General features: G+C 42.5%; 1 protein-coding gene across 2 annotated transcripts in view; it reads left to right on the plus strand.

Moving 5' to 3' along the window:
- OXSR1 (oxidative stress responsive kinase 1) overlaps positions 1-17,385 on the plus strand; it is a 93,808-nt gene that overhangs the window by 36,911 nt on the left and 39,512 nt on the right. For both annotated transcript variants that reach the window (XM_030512748.1, XM_030512755.1), the window contains exon 4: positions 6,335-6,476. In XM_030512748.1, the coding sequence (XP_030368608.1) occupies positions 6,335-6,476 (142 nt within the window). The remainder of the gene's footprint in view (positions 1-6,334; positions 6,477-17,385) is intronic.

The following is a 17,385-nucleotide window of genomic DNA, read 5'->3' on the forward strand; positions in this document are numbered from 1 at the left end:
GTATGGCTTCATAAGCAGATCCTTTGGCGCAACAGGGAGGTGAACTGTGGAACTCTTTAATCTTGTTTTGCTATGGAAGAAAACACCGGAATAGTATGTGGTACAGGGTGTTGGAGGAGACGGTTTCACTGAATACATGTGTGAGATGAAAGACAGGCTGCATTTACTAGGTTTCAGGACAGGCCATTGCAAATGGTCTGCCTGATGGCAGTATACAAAAACCAAATATCCCTCTCTTACAAATTCAGGATATTGGTCTGCTTGTGGGATTCTTGTGTCTTCATTGCTCAGATACTGCCGTCATCAGGGGAATCATAGAATCAACTAGGTTGGAAAAGACCTTTAAGATCATCAAGTCCAACCATTACCCCAGGATCTACCAAGTCTACCACTTCCTTTTTGGAAAGTTGGAGCTGGCTTCTGTAGATCAAATCAGGCCGAACTGGATATTCTGTAGCCATGACAAAATGGGGAAGGCGAATTGAACTGCCTGTTCTTCACTCCTGGGGAGCAGTGGAGGGAGCAATGGAATGTCTGTTCTGCTTATGCATCTGGACAAACATTCGTTGGTGTGCTGCAGAACTGGCATGAGCAATAAGGACTCCAGAAAAAGTTGTTCATTGCCTGTTTGTCCCGCAGCAGTTATAGGTTGGGTTTTGTCAGGTGAGGGTAAGTCTATGTACAGCTAGTTCCCTGTGACTTCCGCTGCCATTAGGAGCTATTGCTTTAGCAGCTTTCAGAGCAGACTAGGAAGTTTGTGAGTTTAAGCAGAGAAAACACTCAATTTTCAATTGCTGTGCAATTTGCACTGAGAGGTTGTGCTAGTAGATGTAATGTGGTTTGCAGTTGGTGTCAGAATATACTGGGGCAGTTTAATGATGAATGATAAATAATTCTAAATGCTCTATCAGATTGCACAATATCTTGCAGGCTTCCTGTTGGTGTGCTGCACAGTGTATGTTTGATGGGCAGGAATTTGTTTATAGCTGCATTTTTTTTCCACATCAATCTCTAAATGTCCTCTCTTTTCCTTTGTCTTCTGTTCAGCTTTGAGATCAGTTGCTCATCACCAGACTTCTTTAAACATCCTTATTAATGACAGCATTATTTATATTTATATTTAAGCTCCAGTTCTGGCTCTTCTCTCTGTCTTGTTTTGTCTTTTCCCGGTATGCTTCCCCTTCTGGGCTTGGAAGAGCTTTCCAGTCAGCCTCAGCCAAACTTACTTTCTTTTTCTCTCTCACTTGAGGCTGACCCTCCTGTTCCGTGAATCTGTAGCTTCTGCTCGTGCATTCCTAATGAGAAAAATCAGGAGGGAACTGTTGTAATCAAACCTGGTGCCATGTATAGTACACACCAGAGTACTTCACAGGGTTATCTAAAATAGATGTTTTATTCTAAGGAGGAGTAATATATAATATAATTTTTTAATTATTTTTTTAATGACATTGTAGTGTATTTCTTTCCTCTTGAAAAATCTTGTAACTGTTCTCTAATATGTGCTTGGGTGCCTTATTTCCAGTGTGAACCTCTTCTTCTGGCCCTTAGATTATGGGAGACTTCTGTCTTACCCAGTGAGGTTGAACAGTTTGCACATGGAGTGCAAATCCATACGTCCTGGGTTCAGCTACAGCAGTCATTTTTCTCCTTCTTAGTAGCTGGTGCAGTGCTGTGTTTTTTAACTTTCAGCCTGGGAACAACACTGATAACACCGATGTTTTTAGTTGTTGCCAAGTAATGTTTACTCCGACCAAGGACTTTCTCAGTCTCATGCTTTGCCAGGGAGGAGGGGAAGCCGGGAGGAAACAGAGACAGGACACCTGACCCAAACTGGCCCTATTCCATACCACAGCACGTCATGCCCAGTATATAAACCGGGGGGAGTTACCCGGAAGGCCCAGATCACTGCTCGGGTCAGGCTGGGTATCAGTTGGCAGGTGGTGAGCAATTGTATCCTCTCCCCTTGTTATTTCCCTTATTGTCATTGGTGGTAGCAGTAGTGGTTTTGTATTATACCTTAGTTACGGGACTGCTCTTATCTCAACCCGTGGGAGTTACATTCTTTTGATTCTCCTCCCCATCCCTCCAGGAGTGGGGGGAGGAAGAAGGGGGGCACTGAGCGAGCGGCTGTGTGGTTCCGAGTTACCAACTGGGCTCAAACAACGACACCATACCAAAACCGCATCTAAGTGGAGATACAACTCTGTTCAGACGTGCTCTTATTTCCTCAGTTATTCTTAAACTCGTTTGGAAGCTGGCTCAGAAACTGGCAGTATCTGGAATCATGTTGGTGTTTTGAAACAGTATGGTCAGCTTGTAAAGCACGTGCTCTTGTGTAGATTGGATCTTGGTTCCAGCTCAGTTGAATTAGTTTCCAGTTAATTTCTAGCAGTTAATATATTGCTGGAAGGGGAACAGGCCACTTTGTGCAAGACAGTTGTTTTCCCCCTTAGGCTAAGGATTGGGCTCTGATCTATGGATCTGTTGTTTGAGTGTAACACAGTTGGTAGAAGTGATAAAATTTGTCTGCCTCCTCAGGCAGTGGAGGTCTTACCCTAGTAAGTGTGTCACACGCTTAACTCAGATCCCTGTGAACACCTTTACATTGAATTTATCAGGATGATGCTGAAATCCAGTCTCTGTCTTCTCGCAGAAAGCACTTTACTCAATAGCAAAATTCCCATGATTTCTGCTTTCAAAGTAACTTCGTGTTTAGCTATGGGTTTCTGTTTGGGGATCTGGGTTCAGTTGCTCTGTGTCAGGCTTCCTGAGCCAGAATCCCAGAAGATTTTAAATCATAAAAATCATAGCATCACAGAATGGTTTGGGTTGGAAGGGACCTTAAGGCTCATCCAGCTCCAACCCCCTGCCATGGGCAGGGACACCTTCCACTAGAGCAGGTTGCTCCAAGCCCCTGTGTCCAACCTGGCCTTGAACACTGCCAAGGATGGGGCAGCCACAGCTTCTCTGGGCAACCTGTGCCAGGGCCTCACCACCCTCACAGGGAAGAACTTCTTCCTAATATCTAATTTAAATCCACCCTCTTTTGGTTTAAAGTCATTACCCCTTGTGGTACAAAGCAGTGCATGGGAATGAAGGTTGGTTTCATTCTTCGTATTCCATTGTCTTGTGCTTTATGAAGTTGCAATAGAGTTGGGTCAGTACTAATTCCCAAATTTTCTGCTCTGTGGGGTGGAAAATTCACTACTTAATTGTGCTGTGGTGCCAATAGCAGAACTTTTTCCTCCTTGTGCGAACAAAGTGGCAATGAGGATGACCCAAATAACTCTTTGACAGGAAGGTGGCTCTTTCTGGGTTGCTTTTCTGCTGTTTCCTGAATTAAGCTTTCTGCTGATAGGCTTTTTGCTGTTCTCCTTTTTGTAGAAGACTGGCAAATCCCTCCCTTTCTTTGAACATCTCAATGTGAAAGTGGCTTTTAAAAAAGTGTGCTCGAGAAGTGGCAGGCTGGACCGAGAGCAGATATAATATGGGTGTGAATCAGGCCTTTCACAACAAAGGCTGGCTTCTTGTCCGTGTAACCCCCACCCTTTTGTGGGTTAAATACAACCTCAAACTTGGCTAAATATAGGATTTTTGACCAAATTTGAGCACCATATGATCTGCCTCCTCATGTTCCCTAAGCCCTTTGCAGGAGAAGGGAAATGTTTGTGAACAAAGTCTGCTAACAAAGTTGTGGGTGGAAGGAGGACAAAACGAGTACGTGAAGAACCACATATTTTCACTGGACTTACAAAACAAGTGACAGTTTGTTCTCCAGATAAAGGCACATTTGAGAGGAAAAACCTGAACAGTCAAAGTTGAGAGGTTTTTGGTGGTTTTTTTCTTAGGTGTCACAAAAATTCTTGTCCAAAATAAGAAGCATTGAGGCTTGTAAGCACGTACTTTTTAAATATATGAATATGTGACAGGCTGAATCCCGGGTGAGCCCTCGTGACACACAGCAGAGGATCCTTTTCTCAGAAGCGAAAGGTGAGATTTCAGTGGAGGGGAGCATGCTCTGCCGTCTGGGGCTTTACAATTTCCTTTGGTACAGCTAATCTTGTTGCCATGCAGGAAGTCCAATGTATGTCAAAACAACCTGAGTTACAGTTAGGTGAAACCTTTGGTGAATTAATGAAGACCCATATCAAAACTCACTGAAGATGAGTGTTTCTGTGCGCAGACAAGGTAAAGGAAGGCTGAACACTGCAAAGTATTCTTGCATAAAGTGTTGAACGGATGCTAGGCAACTTAATTTCTATATTTTTTTCATTTTCTGTTGGGATTTTTTCTATTCTATTAGTGCCTGCAGTGTTAAGATCGTGTCTTCTGCAAATACCTTAAACCAAGCAAAGGCTTTTTGGGAAGAGGAAGCTGGAGGTGCCATTCAGAGCAGCCAGGGAGCTGGTCTAATTGCTTGCTGCTGACAAAAGGGGTTTCCTCCCCCATTCGCAAATGTATTCTCCCTCCTTCTTATCCTCCTTTTTCCTTTTCATTGGATCTGAAACTCGTCTGATCAGAGGTTATGCTCACTACCAACCAAACATCGCTTGAATTTCTTGTCTTCCCCTCAGTTTATTTTCTGGTGGATTTAGTGGGTAGCTTGGTGTACAGCATGAGGACTGGTTCTACTGGGTCAGAGAAGCTGTAAAGTGTGGGGCTCTGCAGAGCAGGGCAGAGTGGCTCTCCTGACTGCAGCAAGCTGTTAGATGAACTCAGCACATAGTTCCCCACAAATTAAGGGACACTATGCACCCATGTAATTGTTTCCTTTGTGGTTTGAATTGTGCAAAACAAGCCTTGCCACATGGTGTTCGTATTCAAACCTTTGCCACCTTTTTGCTTTCATGTGAGAATTCAAAAGGAGAATACTTTTCGAAGCAAAAAACCTATCTGCGCTATTGTTTTGGCCTAGAAATTAGAATGTGACAGTTAATAAAGGGGAAGGATTTTTTACCTACCTCAGTCGGATGGATGAAAAGGGGCAAAGAAACCCCAAACCAAACAAACCAAAACCAATAAAACCCCCAAACCCAAAAATCCTTTATTGTAATTTTTTTTTTCCTGCTTATTTCAAGACTTTACGAGGTGGAACTTGTAATTTTCCCGTTGACCAAATTCATAGGAGTAAGTTTCTCAGCTTTTACTGTCTTCAGATACATAAAAACTTTTGGGGTTTTCTCAGTTGCAAATGAGGAAGAATGAACTTTTCTAAACCTTTCTAAAATTTTAAACTCAGCTTTCCTAAACTGGCTGAGTTAGTATGATCTCAGTGTAGTTCTTTGTCTCTAAGCTTGCTGTTCAGAGACAAAGCTGGAATTTGTGCCTGGTTTTCTCATTGTTTAAGACCATCTCAGTGCCACTGACCTTGCTTTGTGCCCATAGCTGTGAAAATCATACTAGCTGACTATCCAGTTGTCATAAACCATAGAAATCCAAGTTTGAAGGGGGTAAATAGCACAGGCCTGGAAAACAGGCTTAGGCATCCTGTACTGGAGCAATAAAAATACAGTTCTGGGAAGGCTGTCTGCAGCCCAGATGCAGAATACAGTACCCAATATATCATGAAAACAGGACCTTGCACAAGAGGCGTGTTACTAGTCATTGATTCCGTTTATTACTGGGTGCAGTTCAAAGAGGTGGCTTGTTCTATAGGGCATGGTTTCTCATGCAAGATGATGTAATTCACACCATGGTTGGGAGAGGACTAAGCATGATGTTTCTAGGGAAGGAGCTGAGCTATTCCAGTTTTGTACACAGCGATGAAGTGATTTATTGTCAAAATTCAGCCTCATTTATTCTCTATTTAATTATTTCCACTTTTTTTCTCTTAGGGTGATGTCATCCCTTCATGTATTATATTTTTCCTGGTATTTCTTTGCATATAGTTCTAGAGCTGAAAGAGTCTAATTTTATCAAGCTTGTTGCCTTCAACTTGTGAGTCCTGGCAGCCCCCTGCTTTTTCCATTTTTCCCCTCCTGCTTCTCCAGTACTCTACTAAAACAGCTGTAGTGTTGGTATCAACTTAAAAACCTTCCAAGAGTCCTATGTATGTACACTTTACATTTTGGCTTGTTCAAATAACTTCAGTGACTTGTGATCACAGGGATTTTTCAGCCCACCTTGAGGATCTGCACCCCTGTAAGGCTCATGTGAGGCATGCGTTGTTGCCTCTGCTTTTCTGCACCTACTGATCTAATCCTGATCATCATCATGTCCCCTCCCAATGAATTCATTGGAGTTGTATATTAAGTGATTATAAAGTACATTTAGCTGTGAATCGGTTCTTCTAGTTTAAGGTTTTTAACTTTTTTCCCCTTTCCCTCTCCTTTAGGTTCTGTTTTGGATATTATAAAGCACATTGTGGCCAAAGGAGAACACAAGACTGGTGTCCTGGATGAAGCCTGTATAGCCACAATCCTTAAGGAGGTGCTGGAGGGGCTGGACTACCTGCATAAAAATGGACAAATCCACAGGTATTTTACTTTTTTTCTCATCTTTGTCCTGAAATGTGTGTCAGTAGTTGAGCACATGCAGTCTCATCCCACAACCAGCTGTGAGAACGTGGAATGAGGAAACTAAAGGTGGGGAGCTTAATCAAAACTCAGAATTCGCATATCTATATAGTTGCTACTGCTTTAGGAAATACTATGATTAAGCCAAGTTTGGGTAAACTTTCAGGTATTAATAGTTCTGATCTAGAGGATCTCTTTCCAAGCATCAGCATCCAGCTGCAAAGTATGGTTGTTGGAGCTGGATAACTTCAGCTGGTTTTGTTTCTTGCAGAGCTGCAAATCAGCAAGAGCTCTGCATAAGAAGTGTTGAGCAATTTAACACAGACCCCTTCAAGCCCTGTTCTTTATTTTCTTTATTTTAAGGCTAGTTGCAAGTTCAGCATCATGAAATTTAAATTTGGGTAATTTTATTAAAAAACAAAAAACAAAAAAAAAAAAAGAAACAAAATTAGTGGAAAAACTTCTTCTGTAGGCAAAACCAGTTAACTAATAGCCTGTGATTTGATGGCTCACTGAAATGTTTGGGTTTCTGTGCTGCTGTGTTGTTTGGGAGATGTTTTTTTAAACCATGTTTTCTCTCCCCTGCTGTCAAGGTGTGGTGTAGCTCAGGAAAGAGGATACTAAGTCAGTATTTTCTGCTGTTAAAAAGAATGAGATTTGCGATCCTAAATACATGCTGAAAATAGAATATACCACTTGCGGGTAATATACATCACCCCAGCCACAGCCTGCTGATGGGAACAACAGCCTCTTCTTTCTTGGGAATCTTGTGAGCTTGGCTGTCTTCTGGTACGATGCCATTGTAAGCATTGCTGCTGTTGGATACATTTCTGTTGTCTTATGATAGCTGCACTAGGAGAGGTGACTTTTCTTGCCAAAATGTTATTTTAATTTGAAAATCCAATAAGTATTTATTTCATCTTTTTAGTCAAACTGACTGGCTTTTGTGGGTTGGTTTGGGTTAAAAAGAAGGAAATGATTAGAAACAATTGTAGTGGAAATTTTTTTCCCTGAAAGAAATCTTGAATTTCAGTTTCCAGTCTCCCTTAAAATTCTGATTTAACAAGAACAGTTGTCTTCATTGAAAACAGTTTTGATTTCATAGCTGGTTGCTTAACTTTGCTTTTTAGAGATAAAGCTTCAGGCAGCTTGGGGAATGTAGAGTAAAGTAGTAGACTTACTTGCTGAGTACATGGTTATTTTTCACCCTTGCCATAACTAATTGATAAAACCATGTTCATCTGTGACTTGCAGTTGAACTGAATCAGCCAAGCAAATCATCTTCTGGTCTAATGAAATCGAAATATATATTTTAAAGCAGCAGTAACCTGTTAAATCTCAGTTTTTCTGAAGATGTTGTATAATGATTTCTGTGTTGAAAGAGAGATGGTTCTCCATTGACTTGCTGCAGGGAAACAGCAAAGCTAGTAACTGTGGTAAAGATTATAGAGGAGAGATTCATGTGTGGGCTTTTGTGAGTTTGTTTTTTGTTTTTACATGGTGCTCAGCAAAAATCCCATGTTCACAAGTTCAAACTGCTTGGTCGAAGGAAATGTGACTCATATTGAATCAGTCAGAAGCGGGCTGAACCAAACCTGCCCTGGCCATTCTTGTCCTGCTCATTGAAGCATTTTGCCCATATTTAGGGAACTTCAGTGGAGAAATCAAAGCTGTGTCATTGCTGCAGCTTATGGTTGCAGTTGTGTGTCAGCTATTTTGCATGTGTTCCATCCTTGTGTTTTGGGGTGCTCTGACAATTGTGTAAAGTTCTATCAAAAAAAGGCATTTGGATTTCCTCATCATGTTGGAGCGCAGTGGCCTGGGAAATTTGGAGAAGTGGTAATAGTCATGATACAGAAGGAAATTTGTGTAGTTTCCTACCTGTAATGCGAAGGAAGAAAGCAGGCTACGTGTAAGCCTTTGAGGGATGAAACATGTTTCCTTAATAGAGTTAATAGTGCTGTCTTACATTTATCCGGATGTGTGTACACTGCTGAGAGAAACACAAAAGTTTAAAGTTGTAGTGCAGATGGGACCCTTCCTCATACATAGGAAGATCTGTATGGTTTTCCCATTTTGCTTAATGCTAGGGGTCATAATATTCTTCATGCCTGATGGAAAAGGCAGGTGGAAATCTTGCAGTTGTGCCAGAGATGCTCTGAGAGGAAGCGTTTAAAATAACTAAACTTTGGTCCTCTGGGTCAGCTTAAAGTATCTGGCTTGAAAGGAAATCACATCAGGTGATGGCTGAAGGGCTGAATATAGTGTCTGTTATGTGGGGCAGCTGGGGTTGGGGTGAGCTTCAGGCCAGAGCAAGGTCAGCTGCAAAGGGTCAAAATTGAAGGGCTTCGGTTAGACCTGGAACAGCCAAGCCAAAACAAGCAGCCATCCAGCAGAGCAGTGTTCAGCTGCTTACACTAAATATCCCTACTCTGTTTGTATTAGTTAGGAGAACATGACTTCATAGAGTTATAGACACACAGTATGGGTGACTGAGTGTAATTTGCACACCTGAACTTGGACAACCAGGCTGGTGGCAAAGCCCAAAAGATGACTATCTGGACCCCAATTTAACTTTGTGGGTGCTGTTAACCTGAAGTGGGAACAACTTCTAACTGCTGTAAATCGCCAGTGAGATCAGAGAACATATGTCTGACAGTGTTGCTGCTTGATGCTTTTAAATTATGCATCATTTAAATGGGTAAATTAAGTTAACATGTAGAAAACTGGCTTAATGAAATTCTGCTGCTGCTGGATCTTACTCTGCATAAGCCTGCCTTGAATTTAACGCCACTTCCAATTAAGATTTGGGGAGCTGGCTTCGTATGGAAGTGTAAATCCCTGCTTTGGACAGGAAAGTAGTTTGACAGTATTCTCTAGAGCAGATTAGAAAGCCAAATATCTAGTGAAGACTTAATTTCTATTTTTTTGTTTTCTTTCTAATTAACAGCCAGAGTGAGGCTGAGACTTGAATAGATGCTCTTATTTGGCAACAAATGGTTGAGTCTCCCACATTGTCCAAAGTGATATTTTCTTGCTTTCATCTTGCAAAGGCTGTTGGGAACAGTGTCTGAGACCTTACAGAAAAGACAAAGGAGAAGGCAGGATCAGTTTTATTTTCATGAAACACTCTATACCAAGGTAACAGTTGCAAATGATTCCCATCTCCCTTCAAAATCACACTGCCTCCCGTAGCTTGGAGTTGGCAGCTCTCTGCCTTCAGTGCCATGTGCCTGTCCATGGCTGCCTCTCCTGTGCCATCTGCCACTGTCCCTGTTGTGGGTTTCTGTGTAACACAGTGATCCCAGTGACGATTTGAAATCCCAGTGATCCGGCTCATGATAAGTGAGTTAAATACCTGGGTGCCAGCCAGTGTACTGAGGACAGAGGGCCGGGCTCGGGAACCTTCGGATGAACTGTCCTGCAGGAATCTGCTCAGACACGTTTTTAAATGGAAGTCGAGCAAGACTGACGTGCTGCGAGGGGTCACTCTTGGGCTAATCTTGTCTGGGTGACACACGGGGTGTATGTTGCACCTCTTCCCCATTTAGACTCCGATTCCTCTGTGTATTTGGGGATTAGCAGGAGTTTGATAAATGACTTGGAAATAAGACTAAAGCTAAACCAACCCAAGAGGTTTTATTGCTTAAAAAGACTTGTTGGACGGAAGTTCAAGGCTCTCAGGTGCTGCTCCTTATGGCAGTCTGACAAATGAATCATGCTGATTAACTGTTACAAGGTCTCTCTGTCTTTCTCCCTATTTTTATCTCTAGGCTTATCTTCTGTTCATGATTAGCTGTTGTGTAACTGAATGTTTTAGTTAGCCCAGGTGAAATGATATGCTGCTCTAATATAATCAGATTCTCCTGTTGCACCATAATAAATGTGATACTTGCATGCTTTTTTGTAAAAACAAAAAGGCTCAGGAAAGTGGTTTAGGGTTGCATGGCTTGAAATACTAGCATGCCAATGATCCAGCTATTAATTTGTTTGCTGCTCTACTTCTCAGGGGGTGAGAGGTACGACAGCACATTTGATATGCTGAGTTAGATCAGTTTGTGCCCCATACAGAATGTTTTGGGGTTTTTTTGGTGTCTTTTCAAAATCAGTTGTCTGCTTGTGGGGCAGCAGGGTGCCACGGCAGCTGTTTGAACGTTGCTTTGAAGAGACCCTGGAAACAATATTCTTGCTGTGGTTATATGCCAAATATATTAGCTTATATTTTTGGATCTTAGGATGGTTTTGACATAGGATCAAAGTTTAATTGTCTGCCTCTTCTACCCACGTAAAGAGGAAAATAACTTCTAAAAAAACTATGTGTATATGTGAGTCCATCCACATCACCAAGGCTTGCTTGTGGGGTTTTGCAGGAGCACTCCTCCAGTAGCAAGTCTCAGATTTAAGATGAAGGGGCTGATGGATGTATTTTGGCAGAACTCGGCTGTCCTACAAGATGCAAGCTTAATTTTCATGTAGCTGATTAATGCATTGATAGCTGTGCTGGCAGGTATTGTGGCTAAACTGGATTCCAGTGTGCCTCTGATCATTTTGATGACTGAAATACTGTAGGTTTTTGTTTCTGGAGCAATACTGTAGGAGAACTTCAGAGCCCTCCTCCCACCGTGCTATAATCTTGTTTTGGGGAACTGAAGTCTGGCAGAGGAGGATTGAGGAATGGATAACGGGATGTGGAGCCTTTCCCCTCTAATTGCCAGTTTGATTTTTAAGTCAGTAAAAGACACTAGCAATTTGAAAACTAGCTAGTGCTCAGCCATGGGAAGTGGAATTTTATATTCAGAGAAGTGTACTTTGGTCTCCCTTATAGTACAGGATGGGCAGAAGCAACCTTTTGAGGTAGTTGTTAATGTAAGTTTTAAAGCTTTAATTTGGAAACAGCTCAGTAGCCACAACAATAGAAATGTTACTATCAGGTATCTCAGTGGGAAGGAAGAGAAGATGCTGCTCTAGATTGTACTGGGTGATTTGTTCCCCCCAAAAAGCACCATGCTGTGCAGTATCAAGGGCCCAAGAACCACAGAATCTCCACGCTCTGTACACAGCAGTCAGACCTGGGTATATTGTGGTGGTTTGGTGAACCAGCACATTCTCCTGGTGGCTGCTTCTTCCACTGCATTATCCAGAAATTCATTGTTTAAAAAAAGCCAAGTTTCCCTGTGGTTGCAGATAGAAAATATGAACCAGATGTAAATCCCAGATCTGCAGACAGCCAGAAACAATAGCTCCTGTGGAGATCATTTTCCTTGAAGTGAATAAAGACAGTCTCTGCTCTGAAACCCAAAAACCTGGCAATTAGAACTGGCGGTAAATGTCACTGCTGAAGAAAGCTCAGGGGTGCTGGGTCCCTGGCAGTGTCTGTCCCCATGTCATTCTCCTCAGGTCCAGGTGCTGCCTCAGCTTTGTCACTGGGTGTCTGCAGTTACTCAAAGTAACTTTGAATTAGTTACTCAAAGTAACTTCAAATTAGTCGGAGGGGAAACCAACTTTCTGGTACAAGTACTATGTACTGCATTAAAAGGGGGGTGAGGTTTTAGGTTTTTCTCTCTTTGTAGCATCTCTCCAGCAGTCGAGTAGTTTAAATCATCGGTGTTCATCCTTTCTCCTGTGATGCATCAAGTGAATCATTAACTTCAAAAAGGTGGCTTTGAATATCATTCCCTGTTGCAGATTTTTTCTGGCCTTCATAGATCCTAAAAGCTGCATGTGTGGAGATGCCTTAAGCATTTATTCAGACCGCTTCAGTCTTTTTATTCATGTCTTACCTTAAAGCATGAGAAAAGGTCACTTGCTAAATCTGTATGGTAACGTATTAAGCACACTTGCAAATGTTGCAAGGCTGCACCAGGAATTTACTTTTTGCATGTTTTCTAAATCAAATTACATTATGTCTTGTGGAGTTCTTATAAAATTTGAACATTAAAAAGTGAAACTTCATACTTTCAAAAACAGAAGTGAGACAAAACCCACATTCGTTTAGGATAACAGATAGGGAAATGCCGCAGACAAATCTATCATTTCATGGCAGCCTGGAAAGCACCACCAAATTAGACTAGGAGAGCCAAGAGCACTGTTTCCATTGCACAAATACCTGATTTTATAACCGCTTTCTCCATTTTATAAGAATAGCTGGATGAAATAAGGAGGTCTTTCCTTTTCTCATGCTGGCTGTGCTTAAAACTGTCATTTGCTAGACTTTGGAGAAGGAAGCTGAGCTGGCAAGTCTCTTGAGCCCTGATTGTCTTGAATTTCTCCTGTGTTACATTGCAAACATTGCTGAGCAAGAGCTGTGCGTGGCTTCGTAGATAGGGACAGCTTTTAGCTGCATAGGGCAATGCTTTGGACCTTGTATGTGTATATACACATACCGCTTCTCCAGAACAGTGGTGCTTACTCCCTTTTGGAAATTAAGACCTTTTGAGTTGCCCTATATCAAAATTTTTGGGCCTTGTTTGATCCAAGTTGATCGTGTGTTAACTGGAATGAACTTTCATCTGTCCATCATGGCATAGGCAAGGCAGGGAGGTGCATGAATCAGTGGCTTTCCTGTTTCTTCTGCTACCTGGTCCATCTTGTATTCAAACTGGGCCGATCTGCATTTGGTAGTTTTGAGAAAATTCCTATTTCTGAGCACACTAGGAATGTGTTTTAGCATGCAGGAGATACCACAGTATGGTGGCGTGCATCACTGGTATTGCCACATGAAACATGCCCACCTCCTTGCATGTTAAATAACTTGACATGAAACATTAAAATAAGGCCACATTATAACTTGACTGTTTTCCTCTGTTACCAATGACTAAGGCAGGGCCTCCCAAAAATATCTGGGCCTCAGGGGGTAGGAGGCAGACCTTTTGACTCCACAGCTTGCTATGCATGTTGCTGTTTGTGCAGCAGCTGTTAAAGGAGCTTTGTGCCTTGTCTCCACTGCAGCTCTTAGGAAGTAGGATCAGGAAATGGAAGGGCCGGATAGATGAATTTGTGGAAGAAATCGTGGTACATTTTTAGCTGCTGTTCAATGGTGCAAAAGCTTGATTTTAAAGCCTGCTGGGCAGGGTCCTTTCCTTATGGAGGATGCAAGAAAAAAAACCTGAAGTTCTGACTGAACAGGAGAAACTTGAAAAGAAGTGGTGTATGAGGTTAGAGATGCAGATTCTCTCGCATTGAGTGCTGAAGAGCTGAAACTTGTGAGAAGCCCGAGCTGCTTGGCAAACCCTCCTTGCTGTAACCTGGTATTATAGCAGTGATGTGCATTGGGGTGAATATGTGAAGCAGCAGCTTCTTTTGTAGGAGGAAGAAGGAGGGCTATGAGGATTAGTACGATTAGATTGTCTCCATGTTGGGAGATAGAGCTAGGGCTAGTGTTTGTAGCATTTTATTATCTGTCTGAAGGAGCTGATCTGTCTGAAACCAGTTTTTTAGGGTTTTGGTTTTAGCTGGAGCAACTTTCCCCACGCTGATGTGCAGTTGAGGTTAGTTGAGCACTGATGCTGGGCTGGTGGCATGATGGTAAGATGGGAGGTGAAGTCCACAGCAGACAGGATCTGTCGTTGAATCACACCTCCTTTTAACCATCCTTAGGCTTGTAAACACGTGGGAAGAGAAGGAATTAATGAGCGTAAAACCATCAAAGACAAAGTTGGCACAGGAACAAAAAGCATAAGCTGGACATAATTTGCTGAGATAAAGGCAAGTTGCAGGCGCTGCGATAAGTGACTGTGTGACAGACAGAAACGCAGTAAGTGACGTGACACAGTGCTTGCTGGCTCACTTCATGTCAGAGGCTCGCACCGTGTTAGCCCAAGGTCTGCATCTCTTTTACTGCCTCAGCATCTCAGCAGCCCCTGGACCTACTCGAGTAGCCAAGATGACAGACTGAATTTCTGGAGGATCTTCTGCAGCTTGGTTTGGTGAGCCATCCCTTGTCCGACAGAGTGATTTAGCCTAAAATGAAGCAAATTCGAGTCATAGTTTCCTGGACCTCAAACCCTCTACTTAAAACAGTCCACTTATGCAGCATTGGAGAAACAGCATAAAACCAAGAGGAACTGTACCTAGTAAGTGCATTGAGGGTCCTCTTAAAGGTGGTTTATGTTTAGGTGAAATAAAGTACAATGGGAGATTAATTTCTCAGGTAGCCCTTATTGGTGTTTCTGTTTGCTTATGCCGGGAGACTGGTTGTGGTTATCTGTCCTGAGAGGTCTCTTCACTGTGCTGAGTGTTAATCTGCCTGAATGTTAAGGGTAGGGCATGGGGAAAATAAGTACTCAGTATACTTGTATAACTTGTCATGTTGGAAGTTGGCAATCGTTTCCAGTCGGCCTTGTCTATACACCCCTCTGCAAAGCCATAGTCTTGTCAGTCCTTCTGCCTTTCAAAGCCCTGCTTTATGCTGCTTAAAAGAACTGAAAGGTACTTTTTAAAATTCCTGGTAACACTGGATTTCTCATCTAACTTTCTCCAGGCATTAAAACGACAGTTAAAAAACCTTAGGCTGCCTACCTATCTAGCCCCCATATAGTTGGGGCTTTAAAAATGCCTTTACTGTTTGTGAGGCTTTGAGTAAATCATGAGTTGCCTTGTGCTGCTGGCATTTAGCTCCTGCACTGAGGTCCTGATCTTTTACCATGGCCCAGCAGCTGGCAGAGCAGCTCAGAGAAGAGGGTAGCAGCAGTCGCTGTGCTTCCCTGATCCTGAGCAATAAAGCTTGTCACTGGGCTGGTCCCCAGCTGTAATTTATAGCAGCCTGGCTGTTGCTGCTGGTCCTGGCTGCCAGTGGCCGCAAGGGCCTGCTGAGAGGGCTGTGGATGAGCAAGGATGAAGCAAGCTGTGGACTTGGCCCTCTCTCTCCCTGCTTATGCCTGCCTCAGCAGGGAGGCTGGAGAGAGGAGTGTGGAAGCGGCTTTGCCAGCTCTCTGCTGTTGGAAGACCTTCAAGCTTTGGGAGATGTTCCCAACTCCAGCTTTGTGGAGTTAAATACAGCACTGTAACAGACAGCAATTGCATCTCACCCAAGAATTTGGGACTTAAGGCTCAACCCTGTGGCATGAAAACATTGGTACACACCAGCTTTTCTGAGTAGGAACAGGGAGCATAATAATGCAGCACTTCTAATACAGTCATCTTGAATGGCTTCTCTTATGTCGTACTGAGTGTGATGAATTTGAGGGCATAAAAATACTCTGCTTGCTTGTTTCTGTTTTGCAGCTCTCTCTCAAATGGTAAAGCTCTTGCTATAGCCAGTTTTTTATAACTTGGCTTAGAAGGGAGAGGGAAGAGGTGACATAGATAACAGCATGCCATTCAATGGAGAGTAATGTTTGGTAGTGGAGAGAGAATAGTGCTCGTTTGGTGTATAATGTCACAAATTGCTTCATATTTAACTGCATGTAGAGAGATTGTTCTGGAAGTATTTTGCAAATTACTCAGAACAATGTCAACTCCAGTAATTGGTTGCATTCAGTATAAATATTGTGAGTTACTCATTACCACCAACAGAAAACAGTAATTCTTGTATCTTACACCTTCTCTGTTTTTAAACGAAACTTGGAAGGACCAACCACTCCTTCCTCCTGCCAAATTATGCACTGTGGAGTTCAGTCCATGAAAATTTATTGTTGCACTTGATGTAAATTGCATCTAATGGGCAGATGACTCATGGCTGTGCTGACAGCCAGCATCACATCCTAAAGGCACATAAGAGCAGGTTGGAAGCAAAAGCATAATAAGCAAGGCTTATCTCCAATTTCCCTTTCATGTGACAGTTTTCTTCTCAGTGCTAGGTTACACAAGTCCTGGGATGCCGTTGTTTGCTCAGGTCACTTGTAGTGTGGTTATAGTGGCCTTAAATTGTCCTAGCTATTGTTCCCAATGACTTTTGAACACAAGCAAAGTGAATCCTTTTTGATTTCCAAACAATATTAAGAGGTTTACTTAAGCAATGACTTAACATGCTTCATTGCTTTTCTTGCAAACATCAGTTATTTTAAGTTTGTAATAAGCTTCATGGCGTATGCCAGGATTGCAGAATTGCAGCTGGCTATTGATAACATTGCTCTCCATTATGGACCAGCAAGTCTCGCTTTCTCCTGTAGTGCAATGACAGTCACTGTATGGCAGGGCCAAGGATTGAGGGATACAGGTGAGGGCAGATCTGATCATTTAGCAGGATTTGAAGGACTAGTGTAAGCTTCATATGGGGGAACAAGCCATTAAGATCCAGTTCCTGTAGTTCCCACTCTGCTGATAAAATTAACTGGGAGAGGTAGGAATGCTGCAATCAGAATTGGGGAGCATCATCTCATGGAATTCCTGTGTTCCTAAGTCTCCTGTAGCTGGATGCTTGGTTGCAATTAGTTGGATTGGGGATCAGTTTTCATTATGTATAATCTAATGCCTATGGGCCAGCCCTAACCTGGAGGCATTAACATGATGTAACTAGTAGGTTAGCATTTGGTCGCACTGGGAAGCTAAACCGGTTTGGAATGCAGATGAAGAGGAATTTCTGCCCTGCTGTGGAACCTGTCAAGGCTGATGTGGAGAATCCAGCTTTGCACTGGAGCGAGTCCAAACCCCTCTCTTCCACTCTGGTTATGAAGTACAAGGTAAATAAAAACATAATCGTTAATTTGCGGAAGGGCTCTTGGAGCCTTTAGAAGAGAGGAAGATGACAGCTATGGAGTGGGAATATCTGGAACTACGATAGCATTTGTTAAGCTACTGGCAAGAAAGTTTGCTCTAGCCTTCTGTAACTTCATTTAAAATGTGATATAATTACTGTTTATGCTACAGTCTAAAGCTGCTTCCTGTTTCCAGTATAGTAATTATGCCAGAGGCACACCATTTATTCAGAGTG

This window comes from Strigops habroptila, chromosome 1, assembly GCF_004027225.2.
Source record: "Strigops habroptila isolate Jane chromosome 1, bStrHab1.2.pri, whole genome shotgun sequence".
NCBI lineage: Eukaryota > Metazoa > Chordata > Aves > Psittaciformes > Psittacidae > Strigops > Strigops habroptila.